This window comes from Nannobrachium achirus (assembly GCF_963921795.1).
Source record: "Nannobrachium achirus genome assembly, chromosome: 13".
Taxonomy (NCBI): domain Eukaryota; kingdom Metazoa; phylum Chordata; class Actinopteri; order Myctophiformes; family Myctophidae; genus Nannobrachium; species Nannobrachium achirus.
The window spans coordinates 27,785,228-27,808,385 of record NC_137833.1 but is presented as its reverse complement, the minus strand read 5'-3'; the positions used below and the strand labels follow the sequence as shown (position 1 = coordinate 27,808,385).

Here is a 23,158-nt window from a genome sequence, read left to right as displayed (position 1 = left end):
TTTCTTAACCCTTTCCAAGCCACGGGGAGCCACTTAATATTAAAACCGTTTTATACCGGACATCTGATCATGGAGTCTCAGCCACGCTGTCTTTTACCGTACTATGTCATTAAAAACAAAATAAATGTTTTTTATCCGAAAATCGGCGATCGTCTAACCTTCCCTATTCACCGCTCGTCCATCGATAGCGCATGGCTCGTCTGACATGAAGCAAAAGTGACGTCAGGTCCTTTCCCTGTAATAGCTTCCCAGCTGCCGTCCATTTTCTGTTTAGACGTTAGTGCTCGCATAGCTGGAGTGCTGGGGGCTAAGCTAGCGAAAATGTTCATATCTACACAGTAGAGTCATACTTTGATTATTTGAGCCGACATTTACGTGAACGGATCGCGCACGCGAAACGCACAGGGAGAAGATGCGTCGGCCGAAACCGCCACTCTAAGCCAATGCAGAGTCAGACTGAGGAATTTCGCTGGGGACTGTGGTGAGAATACAACGGGGATCGCCTGATGGTTATGGGGGATGAAGACTACGTGATATAGCACTGAAGGTCTTGTAAAATTAATGCGGTTCAGATCATAATATAATAATAGAAATTTCACGGCTAATCTACCAACTAGCCATTCTATTTCGGCTGGCGAAGTGTTAATTATAAACTTTTTTAAAAAAAAGAAAGAAAAAAAACATTCCCCAAAAAGCTAAGATTTTCATGAAAGAAATAAAATAAATAAATGCGATGACTCTTCTGAGTAGTTTCATTAATAAATAAATGTAAAATCAAAGAAATTCCATGAATTAGAAAACAAATATTTAAGTAGTAGTGAAAATAGCCGATCTAAAAGCTTGTGCCGCGTTGTGTGCTTGTAGATTTGCTGTTTTCACTAGTTTGGGTCCCGGGTAAACACATGGACGCGTGCGTATAGGCGCGTGCATGCTGGGCGAGCGCTGGCGCTTTGGCATGGGATCAATTTTGACCAAAAAAAATGCACCGACCTGGTTGGTTGTTTAAGTTGGACAAAATGTGGCCGTATTTTTCCCAAATATGGAGATGACTGGCGTCTGACATCATAGATGTCTGACGTCATAGACCACATGAGAATGTCACAATGTGTCCATATATGGGCGTTCCCAGATATGGGCTTAATATTGATGACATCAGAGATCTCCATATATGGGCATGAAAAGGGACAAGGACGTGTATCAGATCACCATCAAGGGTTTCACATTGTGACAGCGTTTGAACGTTTTGGAGCCGCAGACAAACTGTCCCAAAAGAGTGGATTATGTTAGCTGCTTGTTCGCAGATAAATCCCACACCAGGGGTAACATTTCTGTTATCTAAATGTAGACGGTTGTAGTACCGTCGGGAGGCAGCTGGCTGGAGAACTCTGGCGGCAGGGTGAGCAGAGCGTAGTCTCGCAGCATGGCCAGCCACAGGCGGCTGAGGGAGGGAAGCTCCGGCTGAACCAGGCTGATGAGGCAGTCAGGAGGGAGCACGTCCACTCCCAGGTCGTCCTCGTACTCATCGTCCTCCGTGCTTCGTACCGGTGCGGCCGGCTTGGACTCGGCCTCTTTCTTGATTTTCATAGCCACCACGTACACCTGCAGGGGGCGGCGGGGAGAGACAAAAAGACTGCGATCAGCTTCGTCCCGCGCACTGCTCGTGCTCGCACCAAAGGGAGGCGTTTTCCGAGGCAGAGTACGAAGAGGGGGTTTCAGTCCCGTGTCGATTTTGTTGACTAAAACTAAGATGAAAAATGTCTGTTGGCTACCTTTTTCACAGACGAAAACGGAACAAAAACGGGAAAAAGAATTACTCTACGATGACTAAAACTAAGAGTAAATAATAAATATATTGACAATTTCGTCAACAAATAAAAACTAGACTAAAATGTTAGGGAGGGACTAGTGGAGTAGTTTTAGTCGACAAAATCAACTGTAGATTTAGTCGACTAAAACTATGCTAAAACATTTCGCAAAATATACATTTTATTCAAAAAAGACAAAAACTAAATCAAAACTTTATCAACACTGTTTCAGTCTCACCTCAGCCCATGCCTTGAGAACAGCCAGTTTCTCCATAGTGGTGGCGCTCTCACTGTACAGCTGGCTGGACGAGCCCTTCCCAGCCTGCACCTTGTCCAGAGAGGACACCAGCAGGTTGTGGACTCTCCGCAGGTCGTTGAGGTCGCTGACCACACCACTACTGATCCACGTGCTACACACCTGGAGATACACACGAGTCAGGAGGAGGTAACAGACTGGTGGCTGTACGACCTTTATATATAAAAACCTAGATGCCTCATCCGCCGCTGCAGTTCGCTCAAAAGTAACTACTGGCCAATCACAACGTGTCTTTTCCGGGACTTGTCAGAATCTAGGGTGCGTTCGAATAAACTAACAAACAGAGAGCACACCATTGCGCTCAGTGCCTATATCCGAACGCACCCTGTGTTACAAAAAGACCCCCCCCCCCCACCAGCCTCTGATTGGCCTTAAGAACATCCCCTTCTGTGATGCACGCGGAAGCTTGCCTTCCCTAAAATGGCGTGTGAGGCGTCTACCTTTTTATGTCTATGGTACAACCCACCACGTTTCTCTTTTCAAATGCAAGGGATGGGTTGATGGTGAAGGTATGCCACAGGCACGGGCGGGATTAAACTCTATGCCAGCTTAGAGTTTGTTTGTCTGGACGTCTTAACGAATTGATCATAGTCCCTGATGGTCACGTGAGAATTGCTGCTGATTCTTTGTGTATGTGAACCATCATTTTGATGTATGCGAAACATTTAACCTGCAGCCTCTCTCAAATTGCCTCTCAGGGATCTTAAAATAACCATGTTGTATATTCTTGTTCTTAGGTCAGGGAGGAACATTTCTATATGGGGATCAAAGATCTAGTATGTTATATAAATCCATAATGACTTGATAAAACTGCTGCAGCGGCAGAGAATGGCATAGAGTGCAAGTTTATAATCAGCTTTACTCTGCATGAGTGGTGTGGATATAGGACACTATTCCGCAGACAGAAGGAGCAAGACAGAGAGAGAGAGAGAGAGAGAGAGAGAGAGAGAGAGAGAGAGAGGCAGATAGAGAGGGATGGTGGAGTGAGAGAAGAGAGACAGAGATAAAGGGAGAGGAAATACAGCACTTGCTCTGTCAATGCCTTGACATTGTCGGGTTCTGAGGGGAAGATGACTCAGTGTGCCAGGGAGATTAGCTGCCACTGCGGCAGCACCCACTATCAATAAAACATTCTTTAAACCTCAGAGCCGCATTACACTACATAGGGTGTCTATCTGACCGCACAGATATACAAGAGGAACATCACTTCAATGGAATGAATGCTGTACAACCGCATGGAGAGGAACGTTACTTCTGATAGAATGAACAGAATGAATGCTGTAGAACTGCACAGGCTTAAAAGAGGAACGTTACTTCAACAGAATGAATGCTGTAGAACAAACAAACTGGTTGTGGTTGCGACTGCAGCCATACCGCTTCATAGCGCTTTGACTCAGCACACAGGACTGTTGGTACCATGGTGTGAATATTTTATAGTAAACAAAATACTGCTTTTCTAAGTATCCAAAGTTGCTTTACATGTGGGGAAAAAAGAGAAATGAACATTATTAGGCAATAAAATATAAATAAATCGTGTTTAAAAGCAAAAATTAAAACAACCGTTGGTTGCTAAAGCAATTCTGAAAAGTATGTTTTCAAGGACAGTTTTGAAGGATGGGGGCCTCTTCATTGTGGTTCGGTGAGTGATTCTTTGTCATTTGGTGTAGAACTTACCTGGCATGCCTTGGCAGTGATGTCGGACGGTGTGTCTGGAGAAAACGCAGGCCTGAGAGCTGCCCCAACCTTAAAATGCACAAATGTTTCTTTAGTGGCTTTGAATAAAGCAAGTTATCATCATGCTGTAGTCGGGTCGTCTAAATTGTTAAATTATTTCCACACATTTTCATAACTCTATCACACACAGTTTTTCTATCACACAACGTTTTAGACAAAACGTTTATTAATTTCTTTGACTTTTGAGACCTAATGTAATTCAGTAGCTTTTGAAACAGGCTTACATTTGCCTGGTACTGTTCCAGGATAACGTGGCCAGGGAACTCGGGCTCTGGCACCGAGGCAAACTTCTTAATGATGTCCTCCAGGGCCTGCAGGCCGGCCATCCTCAGCTGGTTGCTGTGGTCGGTGGCTGCCATGAAGGCCATGCGGATCAGGTCCGACAGGTGGAGCACCAGCAGATCACCTGGAAACAGTGGTGGAAAAAGGACTCAATACTGCAATGTAGATATACTCTGTTACATGTAAAAGTATGTGAATTCAAAATTTACTTGAGTAAAAAGCACAAACGTATTTGGTATCAAAATGTATTTCAGGTACCAAAGGTAGAAAGTACTCATTGTGTAGAATGTCCCATTTCAAGTTTCCAAACGTATAAAATGCCTAAGAAATCGTTTGAAAATGCGTCGCATCGCAACACATTGTGAGCTTGTAGATCAACTATTTTCAAATGGACGAAATCTATATAGGGTGAAAGTACGATATTTGCCTCTGAGGTGTAGTGGGGTAGAAGTAAAAGTACAAAAAAAATGTCCTTAGTACTTTACACCACTGATGGGGATGAAGTGAGAATCCAACAGAGTGAAGGGCACATCAGAGTTTACATCCGACGCAATGCCTGGTTGGAATGAAAAACTGCATCAGGAGGAAGACACAGTTTTTCCATCGGCATAGAGTTTTAGAGTAGGAAAGAAAATCAAACTAAAAAACAAGTAGCTTAAGTACAAATGTCAAGGGAGGGGGTGGATCCATCAGCATGCAGAGCCACTATTCGCTCAGTGCCATTCGTTACATGTGTCTGGACAGCCACCAGAGCTTAGGGTGACTGTTGATGACTGACTCAGTGCTTCTGTGTTCAGACTGTGTGCACATGGAAGCAGTTGAAGCAGCTTATAAACCCACTGGGTTGCTCTTAGTCAGGGTGGGAGGGTAGCACCGTTCACTCCTTCACATATTAATCTCTAGCTTTGCTACGTCGGTATGTAAAAAGAAAAGCACTGTAAGGAAAACTAAAAGCTTCTTAATAATCCGAAACCTTATAAACAGAAAAACCTGATTATAAAATAATAAGTATAAGTATTTCTTTGTGTAGGACAGGAGTATTTTGTGGACACTTGTGTGAACTGCTAGTCGTAATGTTGTTACATGCACTTATCCCATTTAAAAGCACTGCATTTTTCTTAATATTGCTGCAATTTAGCCATTTAGCAGATGCTCTCATCTAGAGAGACTTACAAGTGCGAGATCAGAGTAAATGGCATAAAACCTAATCAACACACAACACAGACAGTAAACCGTTACAAAAGTAATAATAACTTCAAGAAATGCTTCAAAGAAATTACTGAAGGTTAAAGATACCACGCAAGCATGAAACCTAGCATCTGTCTAAACAACATGCTACAACATTCTTAGCATTTATGGTCAACATTTCTTTTCATCTAAATACTGTAAATAGCACAAAAATTAGATCTGATATATAAAGTACTTGGTTGGATACTTAAATTGATGAGTCTGCCATCCTGACAGAGGGGAGGAGGTCACAGCTAGGGAGCCATGCAGAGGGAGAAAAGTCTAGGAAGTGTGGAGTGTTGGTGTTTTAGGGAAGAGACAAACACATGTCCTGTATTAGCTCATCTACAGTAATGTGAGCAATGAGGAGTGTGGGTTTGGCTCATGTCCTGAAGGTGAAAGGGGTGCCATGTGCTTGAATGCCTTGTAGGCCATCACCAGTGTTTTGTACTGGGTTGTGGGCAGCAACCGGAATCCAGTGAAGGCAACTCAAAAAAGGGGAGAAGTGAGAATTTTGGGAGGCTGAAGACCAGGCTTGCTGCTATTTCTTGTCCTTTTTTCCCCTTTTCTTTTTAACTTTCCCTGTTTTAATCATTAAAAAAACACCCTCAGTTCTCACCACCAGCAAGAATGCCCACGTCCTTTTTATGGCACACAAAAAAAGGCAGCATTGAGATACAAGTCACTGGTGGTACGGTATAAAACATCTGCACATACTTTATGTCTGCGCTGGTAGCATGCAGTGCATCATACTGTACCTTTTGGGTTTTTGGCTTTAGCAGAGCGTGCAGCAGCCAGGTCGAAATGTTTCTTGTCTGCATTCTCACACAGCAGGATGATGCGACACAAGCAATCGGCAGCAAACACCCTGGTCACCCAGCGTGGCGCCACAGAAGAAGGTTTGGATTTGTCATCTTCGCCCAGAGTTGTAAACATGATGTCGTCATCGATCTCGTCCGTCTTCTCAGAGTCTTCCTCGTCTTTCCCGATGTCAAAGGTGACCGGCACCGCTGCTCCCACCTCTGCAAAGGGGAGATCACCATAAATTCGACGTAACAATGCCCAATTATGTGAAAGCAAGAATAAAGAATGCTCGCTTGTGCAGCAGCAAAGCCTTGCCAGTCAGTGACCATTATCGATCCTTTTATCAGATGTGCATTAGAGTAAACTGAGAAAGCTTTTTAAAAGCTTATCGTCATCCTTGACCTTTCTATGTGCGTAATGCACATGGAAAGGTCAAGGATGACGATAAACTTTTAAACAGATAATGCCTAATTTATGTGTTTTGCTAAACATTGTAGATCTACACTAATTAGATTAGGACTTTTAGAATGGCTTGATGTTGATGAGTGCGTGACATTGTCATACGATGGAGGTATAAATCAGGCTAAACTGTGAAAGTAGTTAATGTGAGTATCAAATGTCCCTCACCTTCGTCAAAATATATTCCTTTCAGTTCAATGCATAGGGTTATATATAATATAGAGAACGGATAGCTCAGTGGCGTTTTGAAGCACCCAGAAGAAGCATAATCCCGGTGCATTGTGGGGGAAATTGGCACATCTGGATGTGCCACATTTTGTTACGTCGAGAAGCAATTACGTCATGAACGTCGAACGACGTCCATTGAAACCCATGGCAGACCCCAGCGGCAAGCAGTTCCAGCTTTGGCCAGTAAATAAATAATATTTACAAGCCGTTCTGGGGGCTTGGTTCAATGTTTAGTATTCATCACATCCTGACAGGTCGACTTTAGGGAAAGTGTAAATCACCTGTGGTGGCTGCTAGGACATCCTTGCAGAGCTTCAGCCAGTGGGGGAGTTTATCCACAGCGAGAGAGGAGAGCATGTGGCCCAGTGTGTCATGGATGTCGTGGCACAGCTTTCTGTCCGTCTCTCGATCCAGCATGCCGAACAGAACGCCCTCTAGGCCTGTCTCTGTGATGTTCAGATCTATGCCAGGGACAAACATGACACAAGTCACGATCACGCCGTCACATTCGAGGCCCATGACAACGCTAGAAGTTGCAGTAACATGGGGTGTCACAAGGGGGGGAAAAGTGGGACTGAGTTACTAGGGCCCAATTATTTTATATTTTAGCCATTGAAAAATAGCAGATATACAAGCTCACAGCGTGGCACCGAGTGCCACGCTGCGAGCTTGTAGATCTGCTATTTTTGAAAGGTCGTGAAATATATGTATTTTTTTAAGCGAACATTTGTAACTAAAATTTTGCTTCTGGGGGCTCCATGGAACGAAATATTTTGAGATGGGGGTCCGTGGCCAAATACATATACTTTTGGGGGTCCTTCACATGAAAAAGTTTGAACACCACTGAAATAGAAACATATGTTTTTCAAAAAACCTTCACATTTTCAAGATAAAAAAAAAAATAGCAGATATACAAGCTCACAGCGCGGCACCGAGTGCTGCGCTGTGAGCTTGTATATCTGCTATTTTTCAATAGTTAAAGCACAAAATAACGCAGTGAATCCTTGTACCCAGGGCCCATAATTTGGTGTGACACCCCTGTGCAGTAATCTCAGAGGTTTGCACTCACTGATGGTGGCGTTGTCTTTGTTGTCACCTGACCTCTTGGCCAGGCTCATTGCGTATTCGCACACCTCTGAGGCCTCCCTCTGGGCCAGCTGTCTCAGACAGGCCACTGCAGCGCGACGCAACAGCAGGTGTGAGCTGCACAGGTGCACCTGTCACAAGCACAGTCAAAACGCAACGATCAAGATAAGACAGAGTGCAAGCAAGTATATTAACATGAAGTGCAAAACCAAAGATTGTATAAAGGCTTTCATTTCTAATACATTCTATCCATTTTAGGAGGGTGTCATGGGGCAGCCCGTGCCCTATACAGATATAATGATTGAAGACACTGTGCACACCGAACTACACAGTGGCTTCCATTTTGACTAACTTTGCCGGCCGGCTTTGGGAAATGACACATCATAATAATATTAATAAAAGTGACACATTAAAGATATATGGTGAACCAATACCACTTTTTCATGACTAGTGCTTTAATCTTACTACATGCCAATGCAAAGCATGAGCAATTTCAATAATGTAGCTTTTTTTGTTTTTAAAATGCATTTTCACTGTATACTGAGCAGGATTTACTCCCTTGAAGTAGCAGAAACATATCCTAAAAAGCCCTAGACATTGTTAACAACCAAATCTAGTCCCAAATTTCAGCTGCCACATCCCTCCTGGTTATGGAGTTGATGTCATTTAGAAACACGCAGCCATCCCTATAGGCTATGTGAACTATGTCACTTAAACACAGCTCTTTGAAATTTGTTTTTGCTGGCGATAAGCAACACAATGCCACAAATCAGACCTTTAAAAAATACCCCAAAATTGCTTTGACACAAGGAACTGGATAAAGGCATGCAACAAAAAAAGGAGTTCTGGCCATCAGCAAGCTACACCGATGCAAAGTATTTTAGCCCGGTACGCCTGGCGCGTTATTATGATTCACACCACAGCTCCAGGAAAACCCCGCCCATGGAAGCTTTTGATTGGCTGAACCGGAGCTAGGGAGCGCTTCTTTTGCACCGTGCGGAGGTGCCGGGTGGGAGGACCACCTAAACTATGCCTAACTCTAACCCTAACCCTAACCTTAACCTCAGTAAAACTATGCCTAACTCTAACCCTAACCCTAACCTCAGTAAAACTATGCCTAACCCTAAACCTAACCTTAACCTCAGTAAAACTATGCCTAAACCTAACCTGCCGACGCTGGTCAAACGAAACGAGCGGCTCCGCCTGGAGCTGTGGTGTGAATCATAATAACGCATCTCTGGCGTATTCCAGGGCCCCAGTCTATAGCTCTAGGCTCTCTGAATGATTCAAGGGCCCCTATTTATGATAATATGCTGGCACAACTTGCACAACGAATGTCTTCCACTCAGTCCCCATGTACATTTATAAAGGGTGTCTTACACAGAGACAGGGCACCAAGCTGGAGAGGTTGACGTGGCGGGGAGCAAACATGTGTAGCTGCTGGAGACAGGAGATGGCGGCTGCCTGCACCAGCGAGTCCGAGTGATCCTGCATGATGGCACAGCCAACCAGGCATGACGAGCGGATGGTGGAGATAGTGGCACCGTTTCCTGGCAAAGCACCACATAAGGACAGGTTAAGCAGAAAAGACCAGACAACATCACATTAGGTAGTCCATCATATTTTGCTTCCAGGCCCAGGTCTGTTTATTAGATTAAAATGAATAACATTGCCACCTGCTGGTCTATTTAGGAAAATTCAAGGGTACAGTTTAATTGCATTCACAGGAAAGAATTAGCACGCTTTTTTGGAGCTGTGTGAAGCACAGGCTCCCTATACGTGGCCGTGTGGGTGTGTCTGTGTGTCTGTGTGTGTGTATGTAGCCTGAACTTCCTAAACTTCGGCACGCCACTAGTCCCACAGTTTTGCCACCACACACTCGCGCCATATGTCAAATCGACCGGCTTACTCGGGAATCATGGGCTATTACTTTTCTAAGAGAAAGGTTCTATAGTTTAATTGATATTAATTTATTAGTGAATTAATTTTCCCCATTGACTTATAATGGGAATCACAAAAACTCACATTCAATTATTTGTCTCTCGCAAACCATAGGGGCTAGAGTTTCAAGACTTGGAGAGGAGGTTCATAATGATTTCAAGGATTAAATAAAAAATAATTGTGTCATTTGGCCGCATGGTGGCGCCATAACACCCCACTTTACGTTTTGGCCTGTAACTCTTGAACCGTAGGTCGGAAAATTAAAAATATTTTTTCCCTGGATTCCTTGGGTCATGACGCATCTCCCCATATAGGCCACGCCCATTTGCGCCATGATAGATTTTCCGCCATCTTGAATTTTCTCCAAAACACACTTTTTGCTCCTTTTCCTACATATTTTCTTCAAATGTCACAAAAATCGGTACACATGATCCACACACACACACACACACACACACACACACACACACACACACACACACACACACACACACACACACACACACACACACACACACACACACACACACACACACACACACACACAGCTCCACTTCACACGGGTGTGATTTTTAAAAGTACACATTAAAATCCTGAGTGTTCATTTAATTCTGAGAGGGAACAAATGGAACAAATGCATCATTTGGTTCCATTTGTACACTCTCAGAGAAACGGTTCCATTTGCAGTCATTTTTTTTTGTAATGGTTTTGACGACATGGAGGTTGGTCAGTTTGCTGCCACATTTACCTTGTAGCTCTGGTCCCACTGTGGTAATGAGGGCTCCCAGGCAGCGACCCAAACACTGGTGCACCTCTGTGTGGGAGGGGGGCACGGTGAGCAGGAGGGTGAGCACCAAGGATAGGGTGGGCTCTACGTAGCCCCTGTACATGGGACCACTGGAGTCCACGATCAGAGCCAGAGAGTGCAGGGCCCATGTCTGGCAACAAAAACATCAGGAAAGCCAGAGTCAGCATTGAGATGATTCCATCTCGTGTAACAGCTTATGCAATAAACAAAAACTACACTTAAGCCGAAACCATTCTCTAGGATGTTTTTCCCGTACTCACCTGGACCTCATGGGAGGATCCATCCTGGGCCAGGGCTAACAAGATGCTGACGCTGGTCTTTAGATGTTGACCGGAGCCAATTCCACCGACGTATCGATGCAGACAGCCCAGTGCCAGAGAATGGCCTGTCCTTGACACCACATCACGGGCAGACTTCAGCCTGAGACACATGAATAACATCGTTATGCAACTCAAGGTTGGACACGACAGGCTTTTAGTCAGGGATGTGACCATATTCTCCAAGTGAGTCAAAATGGAAAGCAGGGGATGTATTCACAGTATCTTATCTTCCCACTAAGAGTTCTCCTGGAAAAAATAGTCTACGAACAGATTGCAATATATCTCGATGAGAATAATCTGATTTACGAGTTCCAATCTGGATTCAGAAAATCCCATTCCACTGACACATGCCTTCTCTATTTGACTGACCAAATTCGTAACTGGCAATAACAAACCTAGCCCAGCCTCCCCTGACCCTTCTCTGTATTTACCTACTGTTTATTTTATTTTTATTTACTTTTTTTTTGTTTTACTATATCTACTGCATAGTACTGTGTTCTATCCGTCTGTCATTCAATGTTATATGAGATACTTCAATGGTTTCCTATGGAAATAAGCAGTCTTTTCTAGGATCTCCTTTTAGTTGACCTTGTACCAGTGAACTGTACCGTCATGAAACTGTACTCTCTATGCAAACTTCTAATAAAGTCTTCAATCAATCAATCAATCCTAAACAGCACTAAAACGTCCAAGCTAAGAGTTTTCTTTTAAAACATAACAAATACACAAAGCTGCTGAGAGCAATTATTCTATCAATTACTTTGGTGATTTAGTCTTAATTTGTGATTTAGACTCTTACACCTTACATACGGCCATTGTTTTTAAGAATGTATCCTAAATGGGCCAGTTAGGAGCTACTTTTAGCCATAATACTGTATGGTATGTGAATATGGTCCCAGTTGAATGGTTTTTAGTTTGTGCCACTGTTTCTTCTCTCTTTTTCCCTTGCCTCCTCTTCATACCACTTTTTTCAGGGTCACATTGGCCAAGCTTCGTGGGACATTTATGAAATTAACTAATAAATAGCACCGCTCACTTCACACTAGCTGTGATTTTTATATTATGCATTATTTGTAATGGAATGTTTTCAATTGTGAGCCCAAAAGACACAGGGCCAACGTACGGTAGGAACTTGATGGCTTGCCTTACTTACTTGTCAAAGCTGTACTGTGCCATCCGGGCGATGAAGGTGACCTCTCCCACCACCTGAGCCATCCTCCCCAGAGCCTCTCCAGCAGCACAGCGCAGGATGGGGTTGGGGTTGTCCAGGGCTCCCATCACCAGCGCCAGGGCCGACTTACGCACCTCTTCGGGACCCAGAGTACTCTTGTTCTCTGCAAGACCCTGTAGACCGGAATTGAATTAATGCTCGATGTGCATCAGCCAAATGATGCGATACAGAAATCTGATATTTCTGGCTGACGCATTAAAGGAGAGAATAAAGATGGATTGGTCCTCACCTTGAGGGCACTAAGTACTGCAGTAAAGATGTTTAGCTGGACTGCCTGCTGACGGACACCCTTGGCCTGCTTGATGCACTCTGCAAAGTGGTCGAGCATCTGCAGCCTGTGTTGTGTGTGGCAAGATCCGACGAAATACATTTTATTTATGGGGTGTCACAGGGTGAGCAGACAGAGGACAAACATTACAAACAATGTTTGTTGATATTATGTAATATCCGAAAGCTATATAACCCATTGTTTCCCAAGCACTGGGTCAGGACAGATTTGTGGGTCACGGACACATTTTTATGGGTCCCTTAATTTTTGGTTTCCTACATTTCTTTTTTAATTATTATTTCAAAACATTTTCAAAAAACATTCCCCAAAAACGCTCCTTAAAATGTCTCTTTTGGGTGTCAAGCTAAAAAGTTTGGGAACCACTGCTCTAACCTGTGTTTGAAGGAGACGTGGGGGAAGACCACACCAAACAGCGCTACTGAGGCATCGATGACCGATACACCCAGGGGAAGGGGCCCAGGGATGGCCTCACCCACAGGAACACGCAGGTAGATGGAAGACGGGTCGTGTTCCAAAGCCCCACTGCCAGAAGCACTGTTGGGCTGCAGCTGCAATATGAATCATCATGATATTATTGTTTATTATTTTCATTTTCTCCTCAATTTAGTCATTGCCAGACTCCCCCGTGTGTACTGCAGTCCGTGTCGCTGCCAACCCCCACTGTTGACTTGGGGAGGATGTAGATGAGACGGCTATGGAGTAGTGGTGTCAAAAATAATCGATTCTGCAATGCACCGCAATTCAGTTCGATTCAATTCAATATATGATATATATATAATATTATTATGTAATATAATTCTAAATAGAATATGTTGTTCAGTATATCTGACTGCTGGTACAAATTGACTGAAATTTGCCATGTTCTGCAGTAATAATATTACTGCAGAACATGGCAAATTTCAGTATACACTATATTATAGAAAAGTGTGATGCATCACGATGCATCGTAGAATCGAATCGTAATCGAATCGAATCGTGAGGGTAGTGCCAATGCACACCTCTACTATGGAGTAGACAACTGTATCTTTGACTGGACAGTGATGAGTTTCAACAAAGCAGCTGAATGCATGCAAAAGGCTCACATTACCGTCCCCAGTTCCCCTCCCCTCTGAACAGGCACCATGACCAACCAGTAGGAGTCACTAATGCAGCAACAAGGACACAATTACCTGCTGCCTTCACACCCATGAACACTACTAATTGTGTCTGTTGGACCGTTGGAGACACTGCTGCTGGGAAACGACCCCAGGCCTCTATTGTGATGGGCAAGTGTTTTAATGAACTGCATTTTTATTGCATTTTATAGCACTTTTCTAAGTACTCAAATCGCTTTACATTGGTTCATTCATACATACATTGGGAGGTGAAGCGGCAAACTGTCGGCGCCAGCGTCCTCACTTCCCTAATTCACACACCAATGGTGGCAAGATAACAACGACCGACTCATTGGAGGCAATGTGGGATTCAGTATCATACCCAAGGACACTTGTCCACTTGACATGTGGACAGGAGGAGCCAGGATTCTAACCGCCGACCCATGGATCATTGGACGACCTGCTCTACCTTCTGAGCCACAGCCGCCCCAGTTTTACTTCTACTCCACCTGCACCTGCAGAAATTAGTAGTTGTGTACTGTACCTCAGCAGCAGACAATAATGCACAAGAAGTGCTAAAAAGAGGGCATCCAAGTGGCACAAGGGTCAAATTCATGCCCACCACAGTGGGGACTCGGTGGGGCTTGGTTCCTTTGCGGTGCCTCCGGCGTGGCCAGGTGCTCCAATGAACACAATTGGCCATGTTTGCAGTTGCAGGTGGGTGTATTCGCTGCACTAGCAACTCCTATAGGTTGTTCAGTGGGGGGGGGGGCCTATTCAGCAGGGAGCAGAACTAGGCCAGAGAGTATTTCTCTGCAGGCATTCACAATGAGCAGACAATATTACCAGAAACACAAAGAGATGGCCCTGAATGACCATAACAGGTCTGTAACTCAAAGTTATGGGGGTCCTTGCAAATAAAACGTTTGAGCGTATACTAGTGGACTCCTGTGCCATCTGACACTATGTGCCATAGTGTTGTAATAAATCACTGTCATACATATTCTGAAGAAAACCTGGACACCTAATTAATGACTCTCGCCATTCTACGTCGATTGCGATAAATGAGTTAAAGGTCTCTTTTTTCAATTAAAAAGGTAACTTAAACATGATGTTTTAATGTAAAACACTAAAAGAAAAGCATGGTTTGGGTCCCGACTGCAGAATTTAAAACAATCAACCACAGATTCCTTTTTTTTCTGGGGGTGTTTAATATGTCCCTTAGAGAAGGAAATCAGTCTCAAGCATGCCAGTCTTTCTTAGACACGCACAAGCACAAAATAGTAATCATATTTTCCCACACCATAGATAATTTGAGCCGTTACCTGATCCTCTATGGACTTGTGGTCTGTCTCCTGAAGCCAGGAGCCCATAAGCACGCTGTCATCATAGTGACAAAGTGATCGCAGCAGGGAGGTGGTGGTGTTGGCTGAGTTGTCAGTCAAAGTGAACTCAGCCACCAGCTCTCTTAAGAGAGCATTGAAGCTGCCTGCACAAGGAGAGAAGTGCTGCTTTAAAAAACACTTTCCCTGCACATTTCTAGAGAGGACTAAACTAATGAATGTACCTACCTTCATAAGTCTTTGGGGGCAGGAGAGCCAGGATGTCATAGAGCCTCAGCCTCACCATAGCAGCACTGGCTTTAAGATGAGCACCATGGGCCTTGGTGATGGCAGGGACACTGACAACAGAATGAACACAAGAACGCATGATGTAGAATGGACTTATTGTCATATAAAGGGGGGAAATAGTAATGTTCTGTTAAAATGATGTTTTGCGTCCATAAAGCCTGAATATTGAGTATAGTATAACCATAACTTTAACAAGTCAAATCGTCATTGAGGGAATTCACGTGAATAGAGGAGCTTTGGCACTCACTGGGACATCATGGTCATGGCACATTCTATGGGAGTCATCAGACGCCGGATAACGTCTTCTGTGAGCAACTCAGGGCAGTGTGCCACAAAACTACGCATGGCTACGGAAGAGAGAGGAGAGACAGAGAGAGAAAGAGAGAGATAGAAAACACAGGGAGAGACAGAGAGAGCGACAGAGAGAGAGATTGTTAAAAATCGTCATTTGCTTGGGTATATTACCATTTAACCACTTAGCCCTATATACCGGTACTTTGTCATATGATGAATAGCGAAACAAGCTTGTAGATGATTTATTTTAGCGACTCCTATAATGAGTCATTACAGGAAAAACAAACATTCTCCCCCACCCCCCCAAAAAACACGACCAAAAAACGTAATAATAATAAATGTATTGTACAGTATAGGTGAATTTCCCAAAAGACCATTATAGGATCAATCCATCCATGAAATGATCATCTCCGTGGGCTTGTACAATGAATGAATGTATGTGTGTGTGTCCTTACCACACAGTGCCCCTGCCCTGCCCTCCAGTGTGACCTGCCAGGTGAAGGAGTCTCCTCTGGCCTTTTCCGCCTCCAGCTCCTTCTGGGAGCGTGGGAACACATTTCTCCACAGCAACAGCATCTTGGGAAGGTGATAGCGAACCAGGGAGGGACCTGGTGGTAAACACAGGAACACCGTGTGTCAGACCACCAAGTACAGTGGTGTTGATTCATGTTTATTTGACATCACAATCACATTGGACAATCTAGATCAGTGGTTCTCAAGTGGTCCTTGAACAGGTTCCTGGTGGTCCCCAGCTAAATGATGTAGATTTTCAAACCAAATGGGCTCTTATAGATCTTTAACTCTTGAGATGGATGCCTGAGGAAGGTCTGTGACAGAAACCTTGCATAATGAAAGTGTTATTTTTTCAAGTGTAGATGGTGTGCCGGTCATTATGTACATTCTGTGCATTTTTGAGCAGTGGTCACACCACTCCTATACGGAGCTGTGTGTGTATGCGTGTCTGTATGTAGTCTGCAATACCTCTGCTGACCACACACACTTAAGGGAGGGGCGCTGTTGTTCAGGCCAGGCACACTCACACTCTCACACACACTCACGCACACACAGCAGCCTCCACTGCTCAGTTCACACAGGTGTGATTTTTTAGAATACGTTGATCCCTGCCTACGCACCCGTCTCTGAGCTGATCAGATGTGCATAAAACTTTGTTTCCAACTCTTGAGAGAGTAAAATGAAACCATTGTGTTCCATTCTACCCAAGTCTACACAATTAGAGAATGTAGAAGAAATTTTATTTTGGTCAACGTTTGCCTGTCATCTCTCCTACTGTACCAACATCAATACAGCATGGAATTGTGGACAAAATCCTATCCAACAATAACAAAATATTCTACATTTTGGGTCTGAGAGGCTAAATCTCAAATGCTGAATAAATGATGGACCTTGATTTGAAAACGGTTGAAAACCACTGGTCTAGATCATTGGTTTTCTAAGTGAGTTTCAAAGTTCTGCCCCTTTACTGACCAAATAAGGTCTTGTACAATGTACATTACAAGTAGCTCTGAGATTTTCACACACACACACACACACACACACACACACACACACACACACACACACACACACACACACACACACACACACACACACACACACACACACACACACACACACACACACACACACACACACACAGAGAGAGTTAAATGTTATTATTGGAGGGACAGTCGTGTCCTCACCCAGGGTCATCAGAGCCCCCAGCAGCAGCCATCCTGCCTGTGTGCGCTGCAGCGAAAGCCTGCTGTTCTGAGCCGCTGTCCGCAGGAGGTCTTCCGCTATACTCATCACCAGCTGAAAGGGAGGAAAAACACAGACTAATGCGATGAGTAATCATTATAGACCGATTTCCCAGAGCGGCAACCATAACTGCACTATCAAGCTACTAAGAAAAATACTAGACTCTGAAAGGCAGGAATAGGCCTGTTGGGAATTAATCCTTTTTTTAAACCAAGCTGACGCAATAAGAACAAAAATATTATATTCAAGCCTCCAGGAAACCTGAACTATAGATGTATCAATTGTAGAATAATGTGTGTCATGGTGGCTTTTCTACAGACCTTGCCCTTGGAGTGGGGGATGCCCAGGGGGCACTGGTGCACCCCTCCCAGCAGGGCAGCCATGGCGAAGCTGTAGCCGCTCACGGCCTCTGGGGAGCTCTTCAGGTTGTTGATGCGCTCTGCACAGCGGTCCAGCAGCGGGGTCAGCTGGTAGGGCAGCGCCACGGTGACACAGCGCAGGCACCACGCGGCTGCCAAGCGGGCCGCCATGCTGGGGTGGAGCAGCACTGAGGTCACCGTCTCCACAAGTCCTGGGGAGCGTGGAAACGAGGAATGACTTGACCACACATCTTTACTGATTACGTGCGTGGCCTACCCAGGTTATTAATTTTCTAGATTGATATTTCTATGCATTTGTTATATTGTTGTTGATGCACTAACATATTATCTTGCTTATTATATTGATGTATTACTGCTTATTGTATGTCTCTTTAATTATTATTAAAAGCATCTGCTAAATGCCTACATTGTAAATTGTAGCTCAGGTGCTAAACGGAGCAATTCTAGCTTTTATGACTAACAGCAGGGCTTTTTTTGCATAGAAATGTTTTCTTTGCCATTTTATTTTATTGGGACAGGACAAGGCATGCAATATATATTATTTTTGATGGGAAGTTACCACCATACATCAGTTGTTAGAGTGGAAAAACTGGCTTACACTAGAGGAAAATGTGCTTCCTGCTTTGATGCTCCAATTGTCATGGAATACTCGAGCTAAAAATGAACACCCCAACAATATCTAATGGACAATTTAATAACTTACTCTTAAATCTCCCTACCTCAAAATGTAATTGTTTTTAATTTACACATTTTCAGTTATGGTTTTATCTTGTCGTTTCTGTATATTATATCTGTATATGTTGTATTGTATGTCTCGACAGCATTGCAAATGAGGATGCAATGCTCTTTTTCGAGAATAAATAAAGGTTTCAATCAATATAAGCCCTCCTCTGAACCAAACCGGGGATGTTTTTATTATGTAGCCGCTGGCGCACACCAGCAGGGGTGTCTTTCTTTGCCTGGGTATCTGATAGTGCAGAAAGGTTTAATTGAAATCCCAGTTGATACTGTGAGCATCTCACCTATGGAAGGCTCCTGAATAAGCGGTGAGGAGGTAGCACTCAAACTCTGGACCAGACTGCCCAGCTCCTTGAGGGCACACACCATGACATGCTGACTGGCAGAGACATCCGCTGCCCCTGCCTTGTTCTCTCCACTGGTGTCATTTACCACGGCCTCTGAAAGCACACCATGCAGGGAAAAGAAAAAGCGGTTTTGTCAGCACAAAAAGCGCCAAAATGGCCAAGTTGAACAAAGCTAAATTGGGAGTTAAACGTATCTAAGCTTTTGATCATCTACAACATCCCTCAATTCCATAACATGATTTAATAATATTATTTTCGCTGTCATAAACTAGTATTCAAACATTGTGGTAGGATAAGTTGACCTGCACTGAATCAAAACACATTGCTCAATTCTCTCAAACAAGGAAGACACATCCATCCTGTAATTTTACTACTGGTTAATCATACTCTTGATTATTGCTATAACTTTAATAGCTTGCATGCAAGGTTGTCACACATCATCAATCTGCAAAGCCCTGCACCAACAGCAGTAGAAAGAAACCCTTGGAGTAGAGACAGACGCACTGCACTGAACCACTCACACACAGAGCTCTGAGGGTGTGTTTCACTAAACAAATCCATGGTGTGATCCAGTGGTGGGAAGAGTACTCACAATCTTATCCATTTTGGTCCGGAACCCCTTTTGGGGTTCTTGTTGCTTATGTAGTATGTAAATTATATATAGCAGCATAATGTTTTTGTAATTTTTGAATAAATATTTGGAAGTTTTTCAGACATTACTGCAATGTAGAACTACTGTTACAAGTTAAATCAAAAATCAAACATTACGTGAGTAAAATTACAAATGTATTGGTACCAAATGTAGAAAATACTCATCACGCACAACGTGTTGCATCACGAATCATTGTGATCTGAGCTTGTAGATCTGCTATTTTCAAATGGCCGAGATTTATGGCTGAAGTGGTTACTGTATGCTTTGTAATAATAATCAACATTTTCAAATAATTGCAGTGGAGTAAAAGTGCAATATTTGCTTCTAGTGGAGTAGAAGTACTGTAAAAGTATTGACATTTGGAAATACTCCAGTAAAGTAAAAGTACCTAGCGATTTTACAGTACTAAAGTAAATGTACTCAATTACTTTCCACCACTGGCGTGATCATACCAACAGCAATCACTGGTTCAATGTTATTTTTCTGGACCAAGGCGTCAAGTTTTGTGTTGTTTTTCGAATGTAACCTTAAATCAAGTGACAACAAACGTTGTATTATGCATCAACTTAAATCCTCAGAGCTCACAAAAAAGTAATGGGTTGGGCTATATCTGAAAAGGCTAGAGAAAAATAGCAGAGATAAAAAAAAAGGGCAAAGAAAGTTGGAAGCACAGCAGCACCCAACGAAGGAATGGGTAAATTAACTGACAAAGGAGAGCTGAGCCTAAACCCTAAACTGGGTCACACATGATCCATAGAGACGTCCAGAGAAGAGGTCCTTCAATACACAGTACATCATAACACTTTTGCTAATGAAATAGCAGGCATAGCAGACTGACTATCAACTATACCCAGTCATAATATTGAACAATAACCAATCGTTAATTAACTGGGTACAACTGGCACATGAAAGATGTAGTACACAAACGACTAAGCTGTATCTTAGGACATGACATTTTCTAACGTGCATTGTAAGGTACCGTGGTTCACTGGGTCAAATAATGTGCCCAAAGAACATCAAAAGTACAAGACAAGAAAATACGTTTTGACAGTCCACAGTTCAAAGGTTTCAAAGCAAATCACAGAGTAAGAATCATCTTTCTTTCTTTCTTTTTTTTTAGAGACGATGGTGATCATAAAAATGACTGGTGATTATAAAATGATTGGTGATTATATTAAAAAAAAAGATGATGCGCTAAAAAAGGGAAGGACATTCCAGGATGCAAACAGAAAAGCTCAATAAACACAAATTGCTAAATATTATGCCTTGTCCCCATGCTTTTACTGATTGTTAGGGGGTTTAGTGTCATGGCATTAAGCATTTCTGCCTATCTAAGCCATACAGTATGTGAGAACAGGTTATTTTATCTTTACTTAGGGTTTGTAAAACATTGACAGTGTGCCAGAAAAGCCAACTAGCTGAGAATAGAACGCATGCCTGAGCCTGAATAGGGTATTTACAAATGGATCATGTTAATGACTGTATGATGCTGCCCACTTTGAAAATGGCAAGGAAAATGACCCAAAGAAAGAAAAGGTAGTAAAAATCCAAGGAAAGCAAGCGAAGCCAACTCCACACACAAAACACAAGCAAACCACAAGCAAACAAAAGGAAAATAAATAAATATAAATATGAATGGCGAAGGGGGGAGGGGGGAAAAAGTAATAATAATGGACGAGTACTTACTCTGTAATGCTCTGAACCGTGATATTTCCCCCCCATCCTCCTTACCCACAGCCCTCATTTGCTTGCTGATGGCTTGGCAGATTTCTTTGCCCGCCGCTATCTGGGCTTTTTCTCCCAGCAAACCCCCCAGGGTGGCGCGCAGCATGAAGGAGACGCAGCGTCGCGAGTACACAGCCTCTACGTGTGTCTGCGTGGCCCGTGGGTGAGACACCAGGTCCAGCACGTGTGACAGGAAAGTGGCAAAGTTGCGCTCCAGCCACTGACCGCCGAGAGTTGTGACGAATACGACATAGGCCTGTGGAGGAGTCATGGAATAAGATGGCAAAAGAAAATCACATAAGTAAGTGAAGACACTCATCGTGCACATAATGTAAATTGAAGGACACAAACTCAGTGAAAGCACAATCATAGATTGTCATCATGGCTAAATAACTAGCTAAAACTAACACAATCTTTCCAGCTAATAAGTAAAGACTATTTGTTTAAAGTTACAATTATGTGTATAAAGGACTATAGCGAGATACACGTATTAGAACAGGATTTGACAATCTGTGTTGTATGCCTGTTCTGTTCTCTTGAAAGCTCTAAATAAAGTAACTCTGTATGATCACATCTTTAACCCTTTAGTAGAATTCCTATGTGAGCAATAGCAAGAAAACTAGAATTTCCATGACAATTGACATTAAATAAATTGATGAAATCAACTCAAGATGGACTAAAGGCTTAAGAAAAAAATCGTACTCTTCACTGTTGTGGTGGTTGACTGAACAGAATATGGCTCACCTGCGTGACGCCCACCCGCACCTCCCTGCTGACAGAGCCTCCTCCCTTCAACATCTCACCCCCGCTCTTCAAGAAGCCAGATCCCCCACGCAGGAAACCTGTAGCCATCAGCTCCAGTACCTCCTCCAGTGTGGCCCGTTTCACATTCTGACGCATCACTGAAGACACGCAATTAAAAATATTAGCTATTCTCATTGTAGTGCTACATTGATTCCATTTTTTAACCACATGAACCCCAGAATCCCAATTCCAAGATGAACATGCTGAACAAATTAATACTAGACTAAAATGTTAGGGAGGGACTAGTGGAAAAGAGATCCAGTAGAACAAAGACAAGTAATCTTATGTCTGGTTGCGCTCTGAAAATAGCAGATCTGCAAGCTCACAACAAGCTTGTATATCTGCTATTTTCAGCATGCAACCAAGTGTCAAATCAGGCTTTACGATGCCATCCAGGCTCGCCAAAATACTTTTTTGTAAACTAAATCAACTGTAGAAACTAGACTAAGACTATAAGTTGCTGTCAAAATTAACACTGGTCAACAAAGTACAGTATATACTGTAGGGTTTAAATGGTTAAGCTGTGTCGATTCCACTTGGTAATGTATGAGACCGGTTACCTGCTGCTTGTTTGGGCATCAGGGCTGTGGCCATGACTGTCCCTAGCAGTTTGGACACTGAGACCCGCACCCCATAGTTGGAGCCCTCCAGGGCCTTGAAGCAAAGCGTGGCCACGTTCTCCAGCTCTGTGGTCCACATGAACACTGCCTCGTTCTGCAACTCCAGGAGGCACTGCTCAGGGAGCAGGAAGAAATATGGTTCCCTGATTAGTAAAATGTACTCATACATTTTGTGAAATCTCATATATAGACAATACAGTGAGGATTACTTACAACTCCAAAATCTTACAATATTGAAATCATACAGTGTCGGTTAATGTGATATTTTATAAACAGGATATTTTGTAAAACATCAGTTTTACAGGGTATATAAGTGAAAGAATAATTATGTTTCCCATGCATCTCTTAAAAAGGGCTGAGTAATTGAGTGATCTTTGCCATCACTGTTTTGTGCAACCATCTATGCACACGTCCACCATGCTTATGGAAGTGTAAAAATGCCATCTCGGAGCCTCTTATAAATGTTCAACAAAATGACTGAGGTCATTTCATTTTAAAATGTTGTGGCCGTCATTAATGCCTTGTTGTTAAGCCTCAATATTATTCTGAAAGAATCTACAGTATAGACATACCCTTTATTTGAAA

At 43.2% G+C, this 23,158-nt stretch overlaps 1 protein-coding gene across 1 annotated transcript in view; it reads right to left on the bottom strand.

Annotated features, from left to right (window-relative positions):
• The window catches only part of heatr5b (HEAT repeat containing 5B), a 35,239-nt gene that overhangs the window by 7,543 nt on the left and 4,538 nt on the right, over nt 1-23,158 (bottom strand). The window contains exons 6-28 of the mRNA XM_080740206.1: nt 22,514-22,685; nt 21,894-22,051; nt 21,111-21,405; nt 18,710-18,865; nt 17,628-17,878; nt 17,250-17,361; nt 16,005-16,157; nt 15,503-15,602; nt 15,196-15,305; nt 14,950-15,113; nt 12,903-13,078; nt 12,471-12,576; nt 12,164-12,354; nt 10,951-11,110; nt 10,631-10,820; nt 9,322-9,491; nt 7,925-8,072; nt 7,137-7,316; nt 6,123-6,386; nt 4,080-4,261; nt 3,796-3,864; nt 2,044-2,223; nt 1,359-1,599 (exon numbers count right to left, since the gene is read on the bottom strand). Of these exons, the coding sequence (XP_080596332.1) occupies nt 1,359-1,599; nt 2,044-2,223; nt 3,796-3,864; nt 4,080-4,261; nt 6,123-6,386; nt 7,137-7,316; nt 7,925-8,072; nt 9,322-9,491; nt 10,631-10,820; nt 10,951-11,110; nt 12,164-12,354; nt 12,471-12,576; nt 12,903-13,078; nt 14,950-15,113; nt 15,196-15,305; nt 15,503-15,602; nt 16,005-16,157; nt 17,250-17,361; nt 17,628-17,878; nt 18,710-18,865; nt 21,111-21,405; nt 21,894-22,051; nt 22,514-22,685 (3,928 nt within the window). The remainder of the gene's footprint in view (nt 1-1,358; nt 1,600-2,043; nt 2,224-3,795; nt 3,865-4,079; nt 4,262-6,122; nt 6,387-7,136; nt 7,317-7,924; nt 8,073-9,321; nt 9,492-10,630; nt 10,821-10,950; nt 11,111-12,163; nt 12,355-12,470; nt 12,577-12,902; nt 13,079-14,949; nt 15,114-15,195; nt 15,306-15,502; nt 15,603-16,004; nt 16,158-17,249; nt 17,362-17,627; nt 17,879-18,709; nt 18,866-21,110; nt 21,406-21,893; nt 22,052-22,513; nt 22,686-23,158) is intronic.